The sequence below is a fragment of the Lampetra planeri genome, chromosome 4, assembly GCF_965212315.1.
Source record: "Lampetra planeri chromosome 4, kcLamPlan1.2.h2, whole genome shotgun sequence".
NCBI classification, from domain to species: domain Eukaryota; kingdom Metazoa; phylum Chordata; class Hyperoartia; order Petromyzontiformes; family Petromyzontidae; genus Lampetra; species Lampetra planeri.
In genome coordinates, this window is record NC_136110.1 from 30,966,325 (window position 1) to 30,984,693 (window position 18,369).

The following is an 18,369-nucleotide window of genomic DNA, read 5'->3' on the forward strand; positions in this document are numbered from 1 at the left end:
GCTGTATGAATCTTTTTCAGAAGCAACCTGAACACAAAAGCTTATCACGTGGAAATGTTTGGCAGTAAAATACTTAAAAACATGTTTCTAAATATGGAAGAAAACCCGGAAAAGCAGGAGAAAATCTACCACGCCCTCCTGTATACGATGAAGGTCTTCTTGTGCCGTGTTGGTAACGGCAGCAGCTCAACCACAATTCACTACGACCGAAGACGTACGGCCCGATTCGATCCACTGCTGGATGAGGGCCATCCCACACCTTGAGAGCGACAAGGGACACGTGACAAAGAATCCACGACCGCTGGTCAATGCGGGTTGGTGAAGGGTAGGGGAGCGCAGAATGGATTTAGTTGCGGGTTCCTCTGCTGCCCAAAACACACCAATGACAGCCTGCTGAGCTTACGCAATCTGATAAGATCGGGCACATTCCGGATGATTTGGTCATTGAAGGCACGACAATCAACTCTCCACGGAACAGGTTTTAAACATAGGTTCATTCCTGAAAAAACCACAGTACATTTATTTTTATAGCATGTAAATGTTTTCGAAAAAAAACGATATACATTAAAACGTTTATATATCAGTTGCTGTAGTACAAGGTTAATACACGATATTAAAATAAAACTTGACAGTGAAAACGTATCAAGGTAGTTGAAGGTTAAGAGTGGTATTTTCCATAATCTTAACATATTTTGCATATTATTAAAATGTTTTCCCGAACTTTTTTGCAATAAAACCGCATTCTTTTGCTTAATTCTACACATTCCATGTGCACCCCAAAGTGTCTCCCGTATCCAATTAGCAGTTGGCTACGTACGGTTCGAAAGATGTTCAACATAGTTACATTCATACGTCCCATTAAGCTTCCACCTGGTTATGAATAAGGCTTGGAATTACACCGACTCACACGAAGCAGCACATTCTAATCAGAAAACAAGCACGTTCAGAAAAAAAACCACGTGTGCTTGGGCAGGACACATGGCTGATAGAAGGCTGGCAAGACTGGTGATGGAATGTTAGCCAAAAAGTAAAATGCACCCAGGAAGTCTATCAGGCAGGTGCAGTGATGAGATCAGTTCACCCAGCGATGAGAAAAGTTCACCTCCGATTATCAGGGTTGGCTATGTACGGTGCAAAATAAGTCCAACATACACACGTACAGATGGATTGCAGCATTGTAGGAGTGTGAGCAAGGGATGCCAATGGCATGGGAATATCTTCATCATGCAGAAGTAGTTGCCGCTGCTCATGATTGTCACGCGATTCACACATGGCAGTGAAAAACTTAGAACGAGTCACTATGTAGTATTGTTCGACAATGTATAACAGAAGAATAGAGATGCTCTACTGTCACGGCAATAACAATGTCAAAAATAAACATGCCAGGCAGCGTGTTATATTATTTTCCTCGGGTAGACAGACATCTGCCAAGTTGAACCAAGGGCTCTTACTCCATACGTCCACAGACTGAGATGTTTTCTTTGTCATCGCGCAACACGAGTATCACTCCCACAAAAACATTCCACCATTCTATTTCACTTGTCACAAAAAAACCGAACACATAGCAGCTCAACATATATTCTGTACACACACATACACATCGGATTCATTATATACACGACACTCTAGTGGAAACTTGAAATAAGAAGGCTATCCAATGACAAAAACAACAATGAGCAAAGCATGCAAAATAAAACATAACAATTTTCTCGAAAAACCAGCCTCCTTTAAATAAACGCACGTGGCAGAACCGTGCCCAGAAAGCAAACAATTGAAGTTGATTGCAAGTTGGTTTGTGTAACAACGCCATCATATTTGGTCAAAAGGGAACGTGTATACAAGCGTAGTTAAAGCTACTACAATAAACAATTGAGGGGATATAAACTGCATGCGCTCTAAGTTACGGACTTTGGATCATTGTTACAGCTCAGATGTGTCTTCTCGGGCTGGGCTGTATCTCGTGCTGTTCGACGCGGTATCCGATGTTTTACTCCACGTGCTCAGAGCTTCAAGCTCCCAGCACGTGCGGCTAAAACGTCGGACATCGTGCCGAACGACACGCGGTGCGACCCGAAAAGCTCATCAGAAAACGTAAAAAAGAAGTCGTATCTTCTTCACCCCCTTCTCCAATTGAGCGTGCGCGCAGCCACGCGATGCGGCGGGGCCAATCGCGCTCGCAGGCCCCATCGGCGCGAGTTTGGCACCTTTTGCAGTTGTAATGGAGAGGGGGCATCCCGAAAGAATCACGTTTTCTGACAGAGTGGAGAGGTCGCCCGAGAAAAATGGTACATTCTCCCTCCGAGAGGAACTCGTTGTAAGAACACACGAGGGACGAGAGAGAAAATATGAGGCCGAGGTAACTGTGAGTCGGTGGCAATGTATAAGAGCAGACGACTGCTCCGAACGGGGAGGGGGGGGGTCAAAACATTAGAAAATCATCATGAAACTATGTACAGACGTAATTGGCGTGAACTTTCGATTTCACCATAAACACGAACGCGGTACTCGTGGTGGAAACTATTGAGCCGTGTCACGTACAGCGGCCGGTGAGGTCAGAGCGGGTGTGATTGTAACCAACCATGGAAATTCCCAAGACGCAACGGAGATAAACGTGACGGAAAACACTGATTTGATCCATAATGTAGCTTGCAATGTCCTCAATCATACTCGTGATTCGCTTCGCTCTTACAAGAGGAACTCTGACACGTAGCCAAGATCTTAGAAGGACCTTAATACACTCTTAGCTACAAATGATCTCCCAATTAATAACGGTCGCAGATTTCGCATTATAGGTCTTCACATTCCTCTTCAAACATATGGAAGAAAGGGAGCAGATTTCTCCACCTAATCCCTCCCGAGCAATCAGGGCAGGTCCCGGTCAGCTGCACACATCCACACGCAAAATAAAAAAATACGGCAGAACCATTAGAATGCTGTTGCATTGTTTTTTGGAATTGTACTATCACCAAAAAATTCGACATTATGCAATGGAGATGACTTTAATATAGCTCTGTTACAGTGAATGCCACTGATGTGTAGGTTGGTCGCGGTTGTGCTAGCTCTCTCTCGATGCGTTTTCTTTTTGGATACACTGCGAGTTGTTTGGTGCTATGTCTGACATTTTGATACACGTGCTCGGAGCGTCTTCCAGCACCCCGAGCGTCAGTTCCTGAAGCTTCCGGCACGCGGAGTGAAACGTCGGACATGAATCTGAGCAACAAGAACTCGAAAACACCTCGAAGAGCTGCCGAGGTGAATGACCATCGCTTTAATTAATATCTGTAAAACGGAGAGAAAGTGAAAATCAACACGTGGGTTGTTGCCTCCTCCCAGCATGCACATGAAGGAAAAGTCAACATCTCCCCAATAAGTGACCGATTATTTTGAAAGCTCTTCAGGTCGCTTCACTAACAGCTCCCAGGAATGAATTGGGTTGCGTGGCACCCTGTTACAATATCATAGGCAATTATGACGCAGTGAGTAGCGACGGTGCAGGAACCACATTGCTCGGCATCAAAACCTACGCACACTCGCACGCACACAACGCACCCACGTACGTATGTACGTATATACGTATGCATGCGAGGCTGCGTGTGGCTGTGACGTCGATAAAAAAACCTGACAATTATATTACTTTTAGGTGTCTCCCCACTTATCACCTGCGATGACTTTCATCCTGTGGATGGCAGCCATCAAAAAATTACAACGCCCACACGTCTTACTGTCACACGAAGAGCGACTGACATTTCAGTTTGACCTTAAATTATTCCTGAAGTGACATGCTTTAAAAAAACATGCTTAAAACGGGACAAAATTTGTATTACTTATATATACACATACAAATTAAATGTGAATACTATGCAGTTTTATACTTTAAAGGCACCCAGGAGCACATTGTATCATATATGGACACGGTTTTAATGCAATTAAAGTAACACAAATAGTTTTTAACACCACAGCCAATGCGTAATTCCCCAGATATCGTCTGCTAAAGAGATACATTATCCCTCACATGGAGTTATCCGACTTAGTTATTTAGCACCTCTGCATTCTCGTGTGTTCGTGATGTGGTTTAGGAGATCACGCAGACATCATGTACACGAGACTTTAAATTTCAGGGCTACACCATGTCCTGCAAAAGGCACTGTACCAAGCATCATGTTAACCGATATGGATGTATCATTGTTATCCACAAATGAGTACGTTTTAGCCAGGTGCTGTGCTTTCCTCCCCCAGGAAGGAATTGGCCTAATACCCCCAAAAAGCAGTAACACTCAGAAACACGTTTTAGACTCACATTGGCGAATGAACGGAGGTGGTGGAGAGTGTGCAACAGCCCCAACAACTTTTGGACAGGGGAGTAGTGGCAGGCCAAATGCTGTTTCCCCTCGATTAGTAACTTTCATGGACCTCATTGGCTACTCAGTGGGGGGTCTCCACGACTACTTGCTCCCCAACTTCAAAATCGCTACCATGTGTTCCTCAAGAAGTCGGCTAAGGCTTCCCCTCCAAAGACAAAATAATGAATTGTCAGGTCATCTAACCTTGCACCACAACCGCCAGCATCGAGCACAGCCGACGACACTGCACGATGGGCACGCTAAGTATGCCGATGCCTTTAATTTGCACATCCCACACTTGGTCCCTAGCGACGGACACACAGACAAGGCGAATCACGACCGTCACAAACGATGCAATCACTTCGAAAGCGTAAAAACAAAGATATATACGCTAAATATAAAGTGAAACCACTCGCAATTGTTAAGAGTCTAAATTTCATTGAAGGATCTTACGAACATTACATTGTGTGATAAACAGATTGCCGTTAAAACCCTCTGCAGAATAATAACGTGTTGGTCTGCCAATTGGCTGGGCGGCTCAGAGGTCTGCACACTGAGCGGGCGCTGTTGAGAACATGGGTTCAACTCCAGGCAAACGCCAGCGATGAAACCAGGTTCAAAGTGTCCCAAGGTGATGGTCTCAGCCTGATCACCAATGACGGCACGAAAAAAAGCGAATCAGATTACGTTTGGTTCTATACTCAATGTGGCTACATTTCCAGCTCTGAGAAGAAAAAAAAAATGTTTCACTATCATATGGCAAACATTTGTCCCAGTTGCAGGACAACAATTGGCAAAGCGCTGCTCCCAAATGTGCGAACCAGACGTCACTTGAAGAGAACTCAACATAAAGAGTTGCAATGTTCTGCAAGAGATCCCCATATGGATGCTTCTTCTTCGTCCTGTGATATGACACTGTTAGCACAATCGCTATAAATTTGGGATTCTTTTTTTAAACGTGTGCTGAAGAAATTGGACTTTAGAAACGAATCCTTTAAGGATGTCAATGACGCTGTGTTCTTTTATTCGGAACTTTCAGCGTGATATTTGCAATATAAAAGTAGTATTGTTCCAAAGCATTCATGCCTTCCTATGTGTTACAAATGACATTCAGTGATAAAAACATAAAACATAGAAAACTGAATTTTGCTTTTGCGTTGCTGCGTGTACATTACTGGACCATGAAAAAAACAATGCAGTAACTGCATAAAAACACACAACGTTTATTCAAACTGTTCAAAGGCACTCACTCTCATGATAATGATCCTCATAGTTCTGCAGAAATTTGATTTGTGAGTCCAAACCCTTTGCAACAGGGTGGCCCGCTTGCTTCGCACCGCTTTTGACATCTGCAGTTCGAGCTGCACTGCTGCTCTGCTGCTGCTGCTGCTGCACTGTGAGGCCAGACTGGGCGGATGAGCCTGGCTGCTCGTTGCCGCCACCCTGCGTTTGTGCCGCCCCGCGGTTCGACCCCAGAGCCTCGGCCTTCCTGTCGGGTCCGCCGAAGAACGACGAAATCTTGCTCTGACCTGAAATGGTGTCCCTTTTCCCAGCATTCTGAGACGCTGGAAAGGGGAATGACTCAAAAACGTCAGATTTTAGTCACGCACTAATTTCTAAACGAATAAAACAGAGCCACGACGATTTGAAAGACTTCAAATATTTAACTGCTAGTGCTATAACTACTAGACATATCACTCGCGGTTGTAGCAAAAAAATATATAACATTACTGAGAATAAAATTATGCTTACCCATTCTTAAATAATGTTCTCATAACAAGTTAGTAAGTGCTCCAACATTGTAACACCAAGGCATTACACACATTGATATGAGGAGCTAAAGAGCGGAAACACTTATCATAACATTGCTGCATTGAACCAGATGTTCATGTTGTCACGATCTAGCGACGTCCCCATCTACACAGCACATGACCTCTGGCTCCATGTGGGAGGTGGGGGGGAAGAGTGGGGGGGCAGGGAGATACGGTGAGGGCACACATGTTAAGTAAAACAAAAAGAAGCATTGTTGAGGAGGCACACTGCAGCTGAGGGGATTGGACTATCTTATCTGAGGGGACGGGATAAGGCACTTGAAAAACATGTTTTAATGTGTGACGTGTAATTTCAACAGTAAAAACATTTGTTAACAAAGGCATACACTTTCTTATTTTTTGAAAATAAGACCTTAGCTGCCCCACTGTGGAAATGCTGGCTCTTTTCTCACAGCAGCTAAATACAGGACGGCTGTAATTAAGCATCAATTCATCAGTCAATTGTTGATTCTTAAGCTCATGCATCAGACGTCGTGTATAAGAATCAATACTTTTATATCCACACATGGATGTATGGAGGGGGGGGGGAAGCTGCTGTGGTGTAATGGTTTACACACGGGACGTGCAAAGGGGCGAAGAGACAATTGGACCGCTTTCTTAAGCCACCAGTTAAGTTGATCAGCTGGTTCGGGTGTGGTGGGATCAACTGTGGGTCCACCGAGCTCTTCCAAAACACCTGCCCAGCGTTCAAGAGCAGCCCAAACATCCTCCCAGAGGGGAACTCGAGATCATCCTCTCGTGAGAGGCCCTTCTATCAGCAGTGGCATGAGCAAGTCACTGCGGGGCCACACCTTTCTATTTCACGTTTTTGTTAACAGGTCTACACAGCCCATGCACCATAAGAATCAGCAAGGTGAATTTTTTTTATCATCACAGACTGTCAAGGATTGCCATCCCATGCCTTTACTCGTGACAGGGTGGGCAGGCCAGTCAATGCCTTACCTGTGGAGGCCGGGGCACCAACTCCATCTGACCGAGCCTTCTTTGCCTGGCTGTGGCTCCAGTCGCAGCCTTCGCCCGTAAGGTCACGGCACACTCCCTCAAACTTCTCCCGATGCTGCTGGAGGATGAACACCGAGAACTCTGCCGCACGCACGGTTGGGGCACAGATAAGGTCGTCGTTTACTCGGTGGAAAACGCACGGCTATTCAAAGCAGTGCTGAGAACGTACGTTTATGACGTGCGATGCTATGCTCGCCCATGAATGCGAGACAAATAAGGCTCGTTGGCCCAGGTGCGGCCCCGCACAGCTCAGCTCTTGCCCTTCGCACAGCTTTATTGTATGCATGTTGAACTTCTTTCACACCGTACGTAGCCAACCGTGCTAATGGGAGGTGCGGGGAAAGGACGACAAACTAAACACAAAAAGCAGTTTGAAAGAAATGAGCTTTCAATCTAGATAACATCGGAGGGAGGAGCGTTCCAGATGGCCGCAGAAGCGCATCTGAAAGTGCGCAGTGACCATCTTTGTTCGATGGCGAGCTAAAGGCCACTGCGAGGATGACCGAGTTCGCGTGATGGTTCATGCTCCTCGACGCTTCACGAGTCAGTTCATGGGTTCTACCCCTCCTGCTCCCTCCCCCCTGACCCCCCCTCCCATGGCAGGAGAGACAAGATGGTAAAAAAAACACATGTTTTTGTTAGGCTATGCTATCACAATACTATTATCCATTCATTTAGTGCAGCTTCTCTTGACCTCAGCAAGGAATGCTTGACTGCATATCTCATATCCGTGACGATTCCATCACATCCACAATTGGTTCCCAGGGCAGACAGGCTAAGAGCCCAGTTGGTGCTGGTTTCGCGCTGTAAGGCTTACTGTGAAACTCCAGGTGGCAATCGCCTAGTTTGCAAACATGCCTGGCTTGCTTCCCAAAAGTCATGGGCAATGTGGCAACTGCCCCCTTGCTCAAATGAGCATGAGGCAACGATGTGCTCTGTTATTAGCCAGCGCAAGACTTCCGACAAAGAGTGGTGTGCTGTTGGGTTATGGCCGTGCCTCCAATCCAGCACTTTGGAGGAAAAAGTTGCACATTTCCTAAATGTCCGCAATGGAGATGGCAGTACAAAATATTAATTCTTGAATTCATCTGTACGAGCCTGTGAGTGTTAAACCTCTCGCATACATGCGAGTTTTCTCCAGCTACTCCGGTTTCCCCCCACAAACCAAACACTAAATGGGTGGAATTGGCCAAACATTCCAAGACGAACCCTCCTGACAAATATGTGTGCGAATCAATGAGGCTTTCCTGGATAAATAAATGGAATTATTACTTTTTGGTATCTTATAAACCCGACAAATATCTGGGGATGAGTCAACCCCCATGCAGGATTTAAACTCACGAGTGTCGAGGGCCTTCATCACAGAACAACAAAAACAAAAGACAAAGATCCCCGTTTAGCCTTAACAGACTGTTGGGGCAAGTGCTGTTAGCGAGCACCTATGAAAGCCAGAACGACACACGAGGGGGTGGGTGTCTAGCACCATGCCCAACCGCCTTTGTCTCCCCAGTGGCGATGTTTTTACGCACCGCACCAGGTACTCATTTGAGGCTGAGTTGACCTCGGGGGGAGGGGGGCCCAGAACTGGTTCCGATAATCGTCACTGCTGTTGGCCCTGAGCGAGAATCGAACTTGGGTCACCAGGTTCGGAGCGCAGCGCACTAACCGCTACACTACCGCTCCCCAAAGAACAACTTGACCGTGACCACATGCATGATTATTTATATGGACTCATTTCGGTCATTGCTCGCAAAATAAATGTGAGTTAATCTCTTTTGTTCACATAAAAGCTTGTTAGATACGTTGATATTAATTGAAAAAGGCAAACCAAGAAATCACTGCCCATCTGTTTGTACGCTGTTTGTTTTGTTAGCCTTTAAACCTAAATGCATGTATAGTATGCCCCCAAGGGATTGTATTACATCCCATGTGACAGTTGAGTGGTTCCACTATCAGACAGAAGAGAAACCTAACCCTACTAATGATTGATGCGGTGTGGGTAGAATATTTTATACATACACGCGACATTTGTAATTTATACAACATTTTTGCTATCAGAAAATATTGCAAAAATATATATTTTTTGGTGTAAACGTACAAAAGCTTTCAGATATGTTAAGTCTGGATGAGTTAAGAGATTTCTACAGTTAAAATTGGGTAAATTAAAATGTAAAAATGCCCCCGACTAGACGTGTGCACGGAGCAGCGATTCCTAAAGTGGACACTGAGAAGGCCAAGGTGATGCTAATGGGATCCCAGTGAAATGGCCAATCAATCATTCACGATGATGTGTATCATTGGGTCAGCATTGTTCCTCTCATAAGGAATGAGGGAATACATAATTTCAATTAGGAAGCAAAAACATCCACCTTTTAGAGAATAGGGATTTCTCACTTCACGAGTAATGCGATTGATGAGATTACTCAGCCTATATCCATTAGCTCTTTCACAAGCATGTCACCAGAGTATAATAGTGCTTGCAATTTTGCCCCGTTCTCAGGAATGGCACACATGCCTCAAAGTAAATATGACCCTGTACTCACACACAACAGATAACGCTAGTAGTAAAACAAACTGAGAATAAATTACACCGCTGAAATGCCTCGATTGTAAACCTCTTCTGATGAAACCAAACACGCGAAATCTCAAGCCCACTACGACAGTAACTCGAGAATACACGATTGTACCTCTCGACAAGTCTGTTTTTAAATCCGAAACAACAAACCATTCCCTTGAAGTGTGAATTCACGAAATGTTTTGGAAATCAACGATGACAAATCTAAACAATCGACGTTAACAAAGTCCATATAATTGCCTCAGGGTGCGACGGTCAGCCAGGGGAAAGGTGGCCAAGGCATCACATGCGTGTGAATGGTAACAGGTCACACGATCGACAAGCATTTAACAATTCATGCCCCCACCATTGGGTGAATTATAACAAAGTTGGGTCACATGATTGGAATAAAAAAGCCATTCTATTTATTTTTTGCACCGTGTCGTGTTTGTTATGTTGGATCTGTTCTATCATTTGTTCCGCCAATCGAAGAACATTTTCACACCCGTAAATAATTATTACATAATTATTATTATCATCGGTTTGTATGTGCATGATTTGATGCGTGCATTGTGAACAATGGAACACATTTAATTATTATACTCAATTCATTTTCACACACTGGGCCAGTGAGTTGTCGGTTCATCATTCATGAAAACCATTCTTACCATTGCAATACATTCATTGAACAGTGCCTGTAAGAAGTTATTCTTTACAAATAATACACAAATACGTGAATGGAAACCAAAAAAAAACATTATAGGACAGAACACACAAAACTGAAAATACAAACGAATCAGTAGAATTTTTTTTTACAGATTAAAAAATCAGATTGAACCCCAATCGCAACAATTAAGCGAACTGTGGGGTAGAGTAAATTGTTACTGCCTAACTTGAACGTTTAATCGATGACCTGATCTCTTGGAATGCACCTGATCTCATCAGATTGCACAAGCTAAGCAAAATGCACAGTTGTACTGTACTATGCTTCCGCATCTGTGCTCCCTGCCTTCAACAACCCACACCGATCCAGGGTGGTGAAGTATCATGAAAATAAAGGACCCACGTGGCATGGAAAGGCCCTCTTCATTCGGCGGTGAACTGACAAAAGGGCTGTACGTGGTACAAAACAAACACGTGTACAATGCGAAGAATCTTGACTTAAAGCTTTCGTGACTGCAGGAATTCATATTCTTTGGGTCTTTCGGTAAAGTCACGTAGATAGGTTCAAAGAAAATAACAAAAAACTACGACGTTTCGATCACAACACAAGCGATCGTCATCAGGAGGAAAGAGGACGAAATCTTCTGAATGCAGACTGTTTGTATAGGGTGTAGTCCTAGGGTCATAAACGAAGTGGGCAGGGCGAGTGATGTTAATGTGGGAAACTAGCATGTTAATGTAAGATGGAAGGTTTCAGCGCTTACTCCGCAGCAGCATCGCGTGGGTAGGATCCTCCAGGAAGAGGGCGGCCAGCGCGGACACCATGGCCTGGAAGTCGCCGCTTGATCGGTAGTCCTTGAGGGCGCCGAAGAAGCGGTCAAACTCCCCAGCGCCGAGCAAGATCCGCACCTCATCCACGTACTGCGCGCACGCTTTCCTGCAGCGCTGCTGCTCCACGTCGCCTGCACGAGCGGCAGCGGCAGAAAATACGCGAGCACGCAGAGGACGAACGTGGGACCGGAGCGTGCGGCATCGGGGTTGGGTGCTCAGGAATAACCGCGAGTGGGGAAAAAAAGTTACCTATTCTATTTAAAGCTTTCGTGACTGCAGCAGGGATTCATCTTCTTGGTTCTTTCGGTAAAGTCACGTAGAAGGGACGTAATAAAATAATAAAAATAAAACATAATAAAATAATTCTCACGACGTTTCGGCCACAACGCAAGCAGCCGTCCTCCCCGACAGACCTGGTCTTCACCTGCGCTGACCCGAGTGGTGAAGTATGGAAAAATAACACCCATCATCATCATCAATGTGCAGAAGAACTTTATCCAGCAGTGGATCGACAGAGGGCCGTGAAAAAAAAGCAAAAGGATTCTAAAAATGCGCCCCACACAATGCAGAAAATTGCCAAGATTTAGTGACAATTTCATTCCAGAATAGATTTTTTTCGCCATTATGGTTCATGTAGAACCTAAACTGGCTGAAGGGTGTCCAAGAACCTGAAAGGTTTCCATGAATACATACACACACACGATTCAACACATATTTCAAACATCATATGCACCCCCCAGGACCAACTCACGCAGAATGCCCCCAATCTTTGTAAATATCACAAGCTAAGCAGGATTGACAGTAGATAGTGCATGGATGGGCAATCACCATGCATGCAACAGGAGTTGTAGAATTGTGCAGGGCTACATTGTCAGCAGATGACCAATGCAGCATATACATTGTTGTATTGTACTACACTAACATTTATGCAACTTTGCCTTCACCAACCCAAGCTGACCAGCTTGGATAATTATAGTCATATAAGCTCTACGACCCGCACAGTGTTTGAAGTCCCTAACCCAACCGTGAAATGACAAATGGGCTGTATGCGTTCATCATTTATGCAACTTTGCCTTCACCAACCCAAGCTGACCAGCTTGGATAATTATAGTCATATACGCTCTATGACCCGCACAGTGTTCGAAGTCCCTAACCCAACCGTGAAATGACAAATGGGCTGTATTCGTTCATCATGCGTAATAAGAAGCGAGTTGAAGCGATGATCCATTATCTGCCCACTAAAGTAAACCTCCCAGCAGTATTCCCACGCTCCATTAGTAAGCGACATCCCCGAGCGATCACGAACGCACGTTCGCCAACGCCTCTTTACGAGACACTCTCAACGTCGCGCCCGCCTGCGAAATGTGCTGAGAAACCGCCGACAAGTATCTCGTGAAACGACTGCGCCGGAGGGCTGGAGTGGGGGCGGCGGGTGCTGCTGCGCTCAGGTGGGGAGTGTCAGGATAGCGAGCGACAAGAGGCCGGAAGGTGGAGGGGACGGGGAGGTGGGGGGGGGAGAGCAGCCTCACGTTGCTTGGCGAGTTGCGGCGTGGGTTTCTCGGGCACAGCCGCGACGGCGCACGAGGTCGACGCTTGCTCCAGCGGCCTCAGGTGGCCGGCGCCCTTGTTCAGGTGGGTGCTGCTGTCCAACTCCTGCGCGGAGCTCTCGGCAGAGATCGCCGACGAGCAGCCGAGCTTCGACTTGGGGTTCCCGCGTGCGCTTCCATCCTCTGGACTGAGCTTCCTTTTGGTCTGGCCTCCTGTGCCCGAAGGGATTGTGGCAACACACTTTGAGACCACTTGCAGGGAGGAGACATGAGCACCACATCTTGCCGAAAAGTTCAAGTTCATTTATTAGGTATAACCCTGTGAGCCATTCGGCTCTTCAATCGGGTGCAACCACAACAAACAAAAAACATGAACAAGAAAACATCTTAAAGTGACTATGTAACTAAGTGCTAACAGAAAATCCAAGAAAAGACAGCAAAATATAGCAGAAAAAACACCGTACACCAACGCTGTGTGCATAAATCCCAGTGGGATGCAAGTCAAACAACCAACAACAACCACAAGACAACTTAGATTAAGGCCATCAGTCTAACTCCATACTACAACAACCAAACATGGCCAAACCAAAAAACTTTTCGAAATCACCAAAATAAAGCCATGAAAGCAATGAAACAGTGATCATAGTCGAGATTAGAACGACAAATCAGAACGTTACAACAACGACAAATCGGAACGCTGAAACGACAACAAACCTGACTGTGCTGCGTTGTTCTGCTGGAGGAGTTCCGTGCGCTGCTCGCGGGTCAGGCTGTGCTCCGCCACGTAGCCGCAGCCCTCGCCCGTCAGGCTCCGGCAAGTCTCGTCAAATGCCTTCTTGTGATGCGGCCGGACGAAGATGTAAAACTCTGCCGTGGTGTGGTGGAAGGAAGGGGGACACGGCCATAAACCGTCACGGGAATTTTGGTCATCCTCGCGGCAGCGGCTTACGGCTGGCCTACGAATTAAGATGGTTACCGCATTGCGCGCTTTCAGATGCGCTTCTGCGGCCGTCTGGAACGCTCTTCCTTCCGATATTAGGAAGTCGCTGGAGCTATGCACTTGTAAATCATCCAGATTGAAAACTCATTTCTTTAGAACTGCTTTTTGTATTCTTTGGGTTTTTTGGTAAAGCCACGTAGATAAATGTAAGCTCGGAGAGAGCTCGGCGATGCTCTTGCCGAGCTCTCTCGGAGCTTACATTTACAAATCTCTTACATTGACATGCTAATCTGTCACAATACAATGGCCACCCCCACAGCTTCGTTTGTCAAGATTTACCCGATCTTACATTTACATGCAAATTGCATCTCTAGCCCCTCCCACTGACCCTTGGGCTACACCCATCCCAAGCCTTTATAACGCCTTTCCTCAGCAGCACTCCCACCATATATTCTCAGCAGCTCTCCAGCGATATTTCTCACCTGATGACGATCGCTTGTGTTGCGATCGAAACGTCGTGATGTTGTTATTTTTTATTGTTTGATCTATCTACGTGGCTTTACCGAAAGACCCAAAGAATATTAATTCCTGCAGTCACGAAAGCTTCAAGTCAAGATTTAACTGCTTTTTTGTGTTTAGTTTGTTGTCCTTCCCCCCGCACCTCCAATTTGCATGGTTGGCTATGTACGGTGCGAAAGAAGTTCAACATACATACACACTAGGGAGGGTGATGAGCAAGGGATGCGAGATAAACATAGAATTGAGGATGTGAGAGGTGAGAGATTAGGGCTGGCTTTAGGTATAATTGCACCCCTGGACACCAGAGCAGAAAATAAACCCTCCAACTTTCCCACGCCCTCCACTTATACATGCACAGACAAAGGCCCCCCCCCCGCCCGACCCCTTACAGCTGTTAACGACTTTTTGACAGTGCTATTAGCACACAGTTGTGAAGGCCAGAATGGTGCATCAGGTGGGTGGTCAACACCAGGCCCAGCTGCCTTTGTTTCCCCAGTGCTGATGTTTTATAAACTTCCGTCAAGTATTCGATTAAGGCTCAGTTGATCGAGAAAAGGCACAGGACCTACATCCAAATACACGCACACAATCCCCAAGCGATAAACAGTCATTATTGTTTATACTGTTCATATTAAAACGATAATATGAAATGAAGGTATAAATGTGTCATGAAACCAGCCACCACGCGAGACAGCCAATTAGTAAGGTTTGTCACGTAAACAGAACGTGCCAATTCGTGACGTGTACAGCACTAGTGTGTAGTGTATAGTGTAGTTTATAGTAGTGTAGTGTATAGTGTAGTAGACTAGTACAGCACACCGGTGTGTTGGAGAGTAAACCCACACACGACATTAACAATACGAGTACGACGTTTCGCCAGTAATCTGGCTGTTGCCTGATGAAGCTAGTTGTAATTACTGGTGAAACGTCGTACTCAGATTGTAAATGTTGTGGCTTGGCTCTCCAACACACCGGCGTGCTGTACTAGTGACGAATTGGCCATGTTTTGTTTACGTGACAACCCTTACTAGTTGGCTGTGTCGGGTGGTGGCGAGTTAAACGACACATTTATATATTTACACGATCTAACCCATAAAAAACCTGTCATATGGATGACATTGGTCGTGAAAGCCTACGTGTTACAATTAAATGAAGAGTCCACCCTTTACGAATAAAAATGTAACTTGGTATTTTTCATGGGCCCTTCTGGAGTTTGAGGCGCCTGTACAAATGTCCCATTTGCTGCTTGCCCCCCCCCCCGCCGCTCAAACTGACTCTGGCCCTTGGAAAAAAAGCACTGTTCAATTCCCGCTGAGAACGTGTAACAATTATTTTAGCCATCACGCAAAGTGGAGCTGCTTTGCAAAATTTCTCGACCAGGAGGAGAAGTTAATGAGTGGTCTGTATGGAACGACCGTGGCACCAAGGTGAGAAAACAAGTGCATGGCTCGGCTTGTTAGGTCTCAAAAGAGTGTCAAACTCATTGTCACGAACAGCAATCTATTACGTCACCTTTTCTCCCAAGGGCGAATAGTTTTTTACTGCAGTGTAGCTGTATTAAATCCTATGTCATTGTATATTTTTAATTATCCATGAAGATAATGTGTAAACGTAACCCTACACAACACCCGACAAATGACCGTGAAGACACACTGCCCAAGGGAGGTCCTGTACGTGTGCTTAAACTATGACATGTTTACGACGATAATTAATATTACAATACCGTACAGCAAACTTTACAATGGTCGTAAATAACATAAGGCACTACCCGTTGCCATCAAGCCCATCAAATGTCCACAAGCGATAACTGTAAAATGCTGATTCTCAGCGAAATGTCATGCGTACACGCATGGATTCTGTAGCCCTTTTCAACGTGCATTTTTCTTTGCAAGTATTTCATTAGCAGTATGGAAAATGTTAGGGCAAAAGTTGTCTTTATTTTGCAAAGAATACTATTTTGCTCTGGATTATTTATCCACGTTTTGAGCTAACTTTTTATCAATTAGGCTAATTAGTTATTGGGTACATCCCTAAATCCAGGCCCCCTCCTCGCAACACAACTTTAAACGACATTTTTATTGGATCATCATTACGAGCGTCATCATAACCGCATTGCCAAACGCAGAGAAGACAGAAAGATGCGACGCATTAAAGGATTTCACCTTCAGTTCAAAACGTCAACAAACGCAACGCTTCGATGACGAACATTTCCGTCACTAATTTCGCTTGCGAAACGAGAACCGGCACGAGAGGCAGCGGGCAAGCGACGTACGGCGAAGTAGCCGGTACTTCATGGGGTCCTCGGTGAAGATGGGGCCCAGCTTCTGGAAGAGGAGCTGCAGGTCGTCCATCCGCTTGTACTCGTGCATGGCGCTGCAGAAGTTGGCGTGATTCTCTTGGCTGAGGGTGCGCCTCACGTCCTGAATGTAGGCGCGCGAGCGTTCCACGTGGCTAGCCGGCGTCGGATTCGAGCGCTTGCTGCTGCCCTCCGCCACCCCGCCGGCGTGCGCCCGCTCCTGATGATTGCTCACCACCACCATCTTCTTCTTGCTGCCGCGCTGCTCGTCATCCAGAATCTTGTCGTGCCGCAACGTCTGGGTGGAGAGCCGATAGGCCTGGGGCAAAGACAAAGATTCCCCGTATAGCCTTAACAGACTGTTGCGGCAAATGCTGTTAGCGAGTAGCACCTATGAAGACCGGCACAGCACACGAGGGAGGGGGTGGGTGGCCAGCACCACGCCCGGCCGCTTTGTCTCCCCAGTGGCGAGGTTTTTACACGTCGCACCAGGTACTCATTTGAGGCCGACTCCACCTAGGGGAGACCCAGGACCGATTCAGAAAATCGTCACTGGTGTTGGCCGTGAGTGGGAATTGAACTCGGGTCACTGTTAAGTAGTGCAGCGTGCTAACAGTTGCGCTACCGCTCCCCACACGCCTGGGGCACACATGCACACGCTCACAAATAAAGCTCAATGGACAAAAACTTCCCATTCAGCTTTTAGATTATAGGCAAGTCATGTTAGTGGGCACCTACTAGACTGATGCAGTCAACGAGGGGGGGCATGGTCACTTTGGTCTTCTCAGTAACGATGTTAACACACATTCACGCACCATGCAACGATTTAATTCTGAGACAACGATTGGAGAGGCTCAGGACTGGTTCATATATCCGACACTGATGGGGAATCAAACCCAGGTCGCTGAGTTCAGGCTGCAGTGTGCTATGCAAAGTACAACCAATCTCCTATGCCACTCAAATACAGACATAAATAAATATCAGAGACAAAGAATACCAAAATAGTATTTTACACTATAACAAAGCAATGTTAGCAATCACCTATGTAGCCAGGCCCTGCACAAGACAGTGAGTGTTGTGTAAACAGCACCAGAGCCAGCTGACTGTCTCCTCAGTGCTGATGAGTATTAATTTCAGGCCGAGGTGATCTAGGGGAGGCTCAGGGCAGGTTCAGACAGCACTTGTCACTGATGTCATCTGTGGATGATAATTAAACTCAGGTTGCCAGGATCTGAGTGCGGCATACAAGCCACCACACCGCACACAAATGCGTGTACACATGCGCACATTAAATGCACACAAACCTACATAAGTGAGTATGATTTATTTTGTGGCTTACATTTTGCCTGGGGAAACCAGGGTTGTACTTACCAAGAATGCCATATGCCTGCCAATTCCAATGACACTGCCTTGCAACTAAAGCAAGTGTAGTCACGGAAGCTCGACTTGGGTAATGAATCGTCGTCATCCAGGTTACAATAATCAACAAGAAATTCTTATTGTCAATTTTTTTGTAAAGGTGTCTTAATTGGTGCAAATTGTTATTCACGTTTCTCACTTTTTTGTCTTATTTTGCAATTTAGTTCCCTCCATTAGCCTAATTTTAACACTCACAAATTGGCAAAAAGTGGTAAAAACTCTCGCGCATCACGAGCATCGACTTTAATCAATTAATTGATGCACCACTACACGTCTAGCAACAGGGACGTGCACGACATCAACATTTCCCGCACCTCCGATTAGCAGGGTCGGCTTACGTACGGTGCGAAGCAAGTTCAACACCCGTATGTACGTAAACTACATCGAGACCGAGCTTTTAAAAATCGCTGCCAGCGCAGAGCGTGC

General features: G+C 45.8%; 1 protein-coding gene across 3 annotated transcripts in view; it reads right to left on the minus strand.

Moving 5' to 3' along the window:
* Nucleotides 1-2,791: 2,791 nt before the first annotated feature.
* Nucleotides 2,792-18,369, minus strand: part of LOC144717930 (regulator of telomere elongation helicase 1-like) — a 62,901-nt gene continuing 47,323 nt past the window's right edge. The window contains exons 28-36 of one of the 3 annotated variants that reach the window (XM_078593739.1): nucleotides 16,501-16,843; nucleotides 13,484-13,636; nucleotides 12,752-12,982; nucleotides 11,156-11,353; nucleotides 7,115-7,255; nucleotides 5,591-5,905; nucleotides 4,545-4,645; nucleotides 3,120-3,279; nucleotides 2,792-2,882 (exon numbers count right to left, since the gene is read on the minus strand). In XM_078593739.1, coding sequence (XP_078449865.1) covers nucleotides 3,163-3,279; nucleotides 4,545-4,645; nucleotides 5,591-5,905; nucleotides 7,115-7,255; nucleotides 11,156-11,353; nucleotides 12,752-12,982; nucleotides 13,484-13,636; nucleotides 16,501-16,843 — 1,599 coding nt within the window. In that variant the 3' untranslated portion in view covers nucleotides 2,792-2,882; nucleotides 3,120-3,162. Of the gene's footprint in view, nucleotides 2,883-3,119; nucleotides 3,280-3,864; nucleotides 4,646-5,590; nucleotides 5,906-7,114; nucleotides 7,256-11,155; nucleotides 11,354-12,751; nucleotides 12,983-13,483; nucleotides 13,637-16,500; nucleotides 16,844-18,369 lie in introns of those variants that run through there. The other 2 variants (XR_013585162.1, XM_078593740.1) reach the window with 2 other exon arrangements.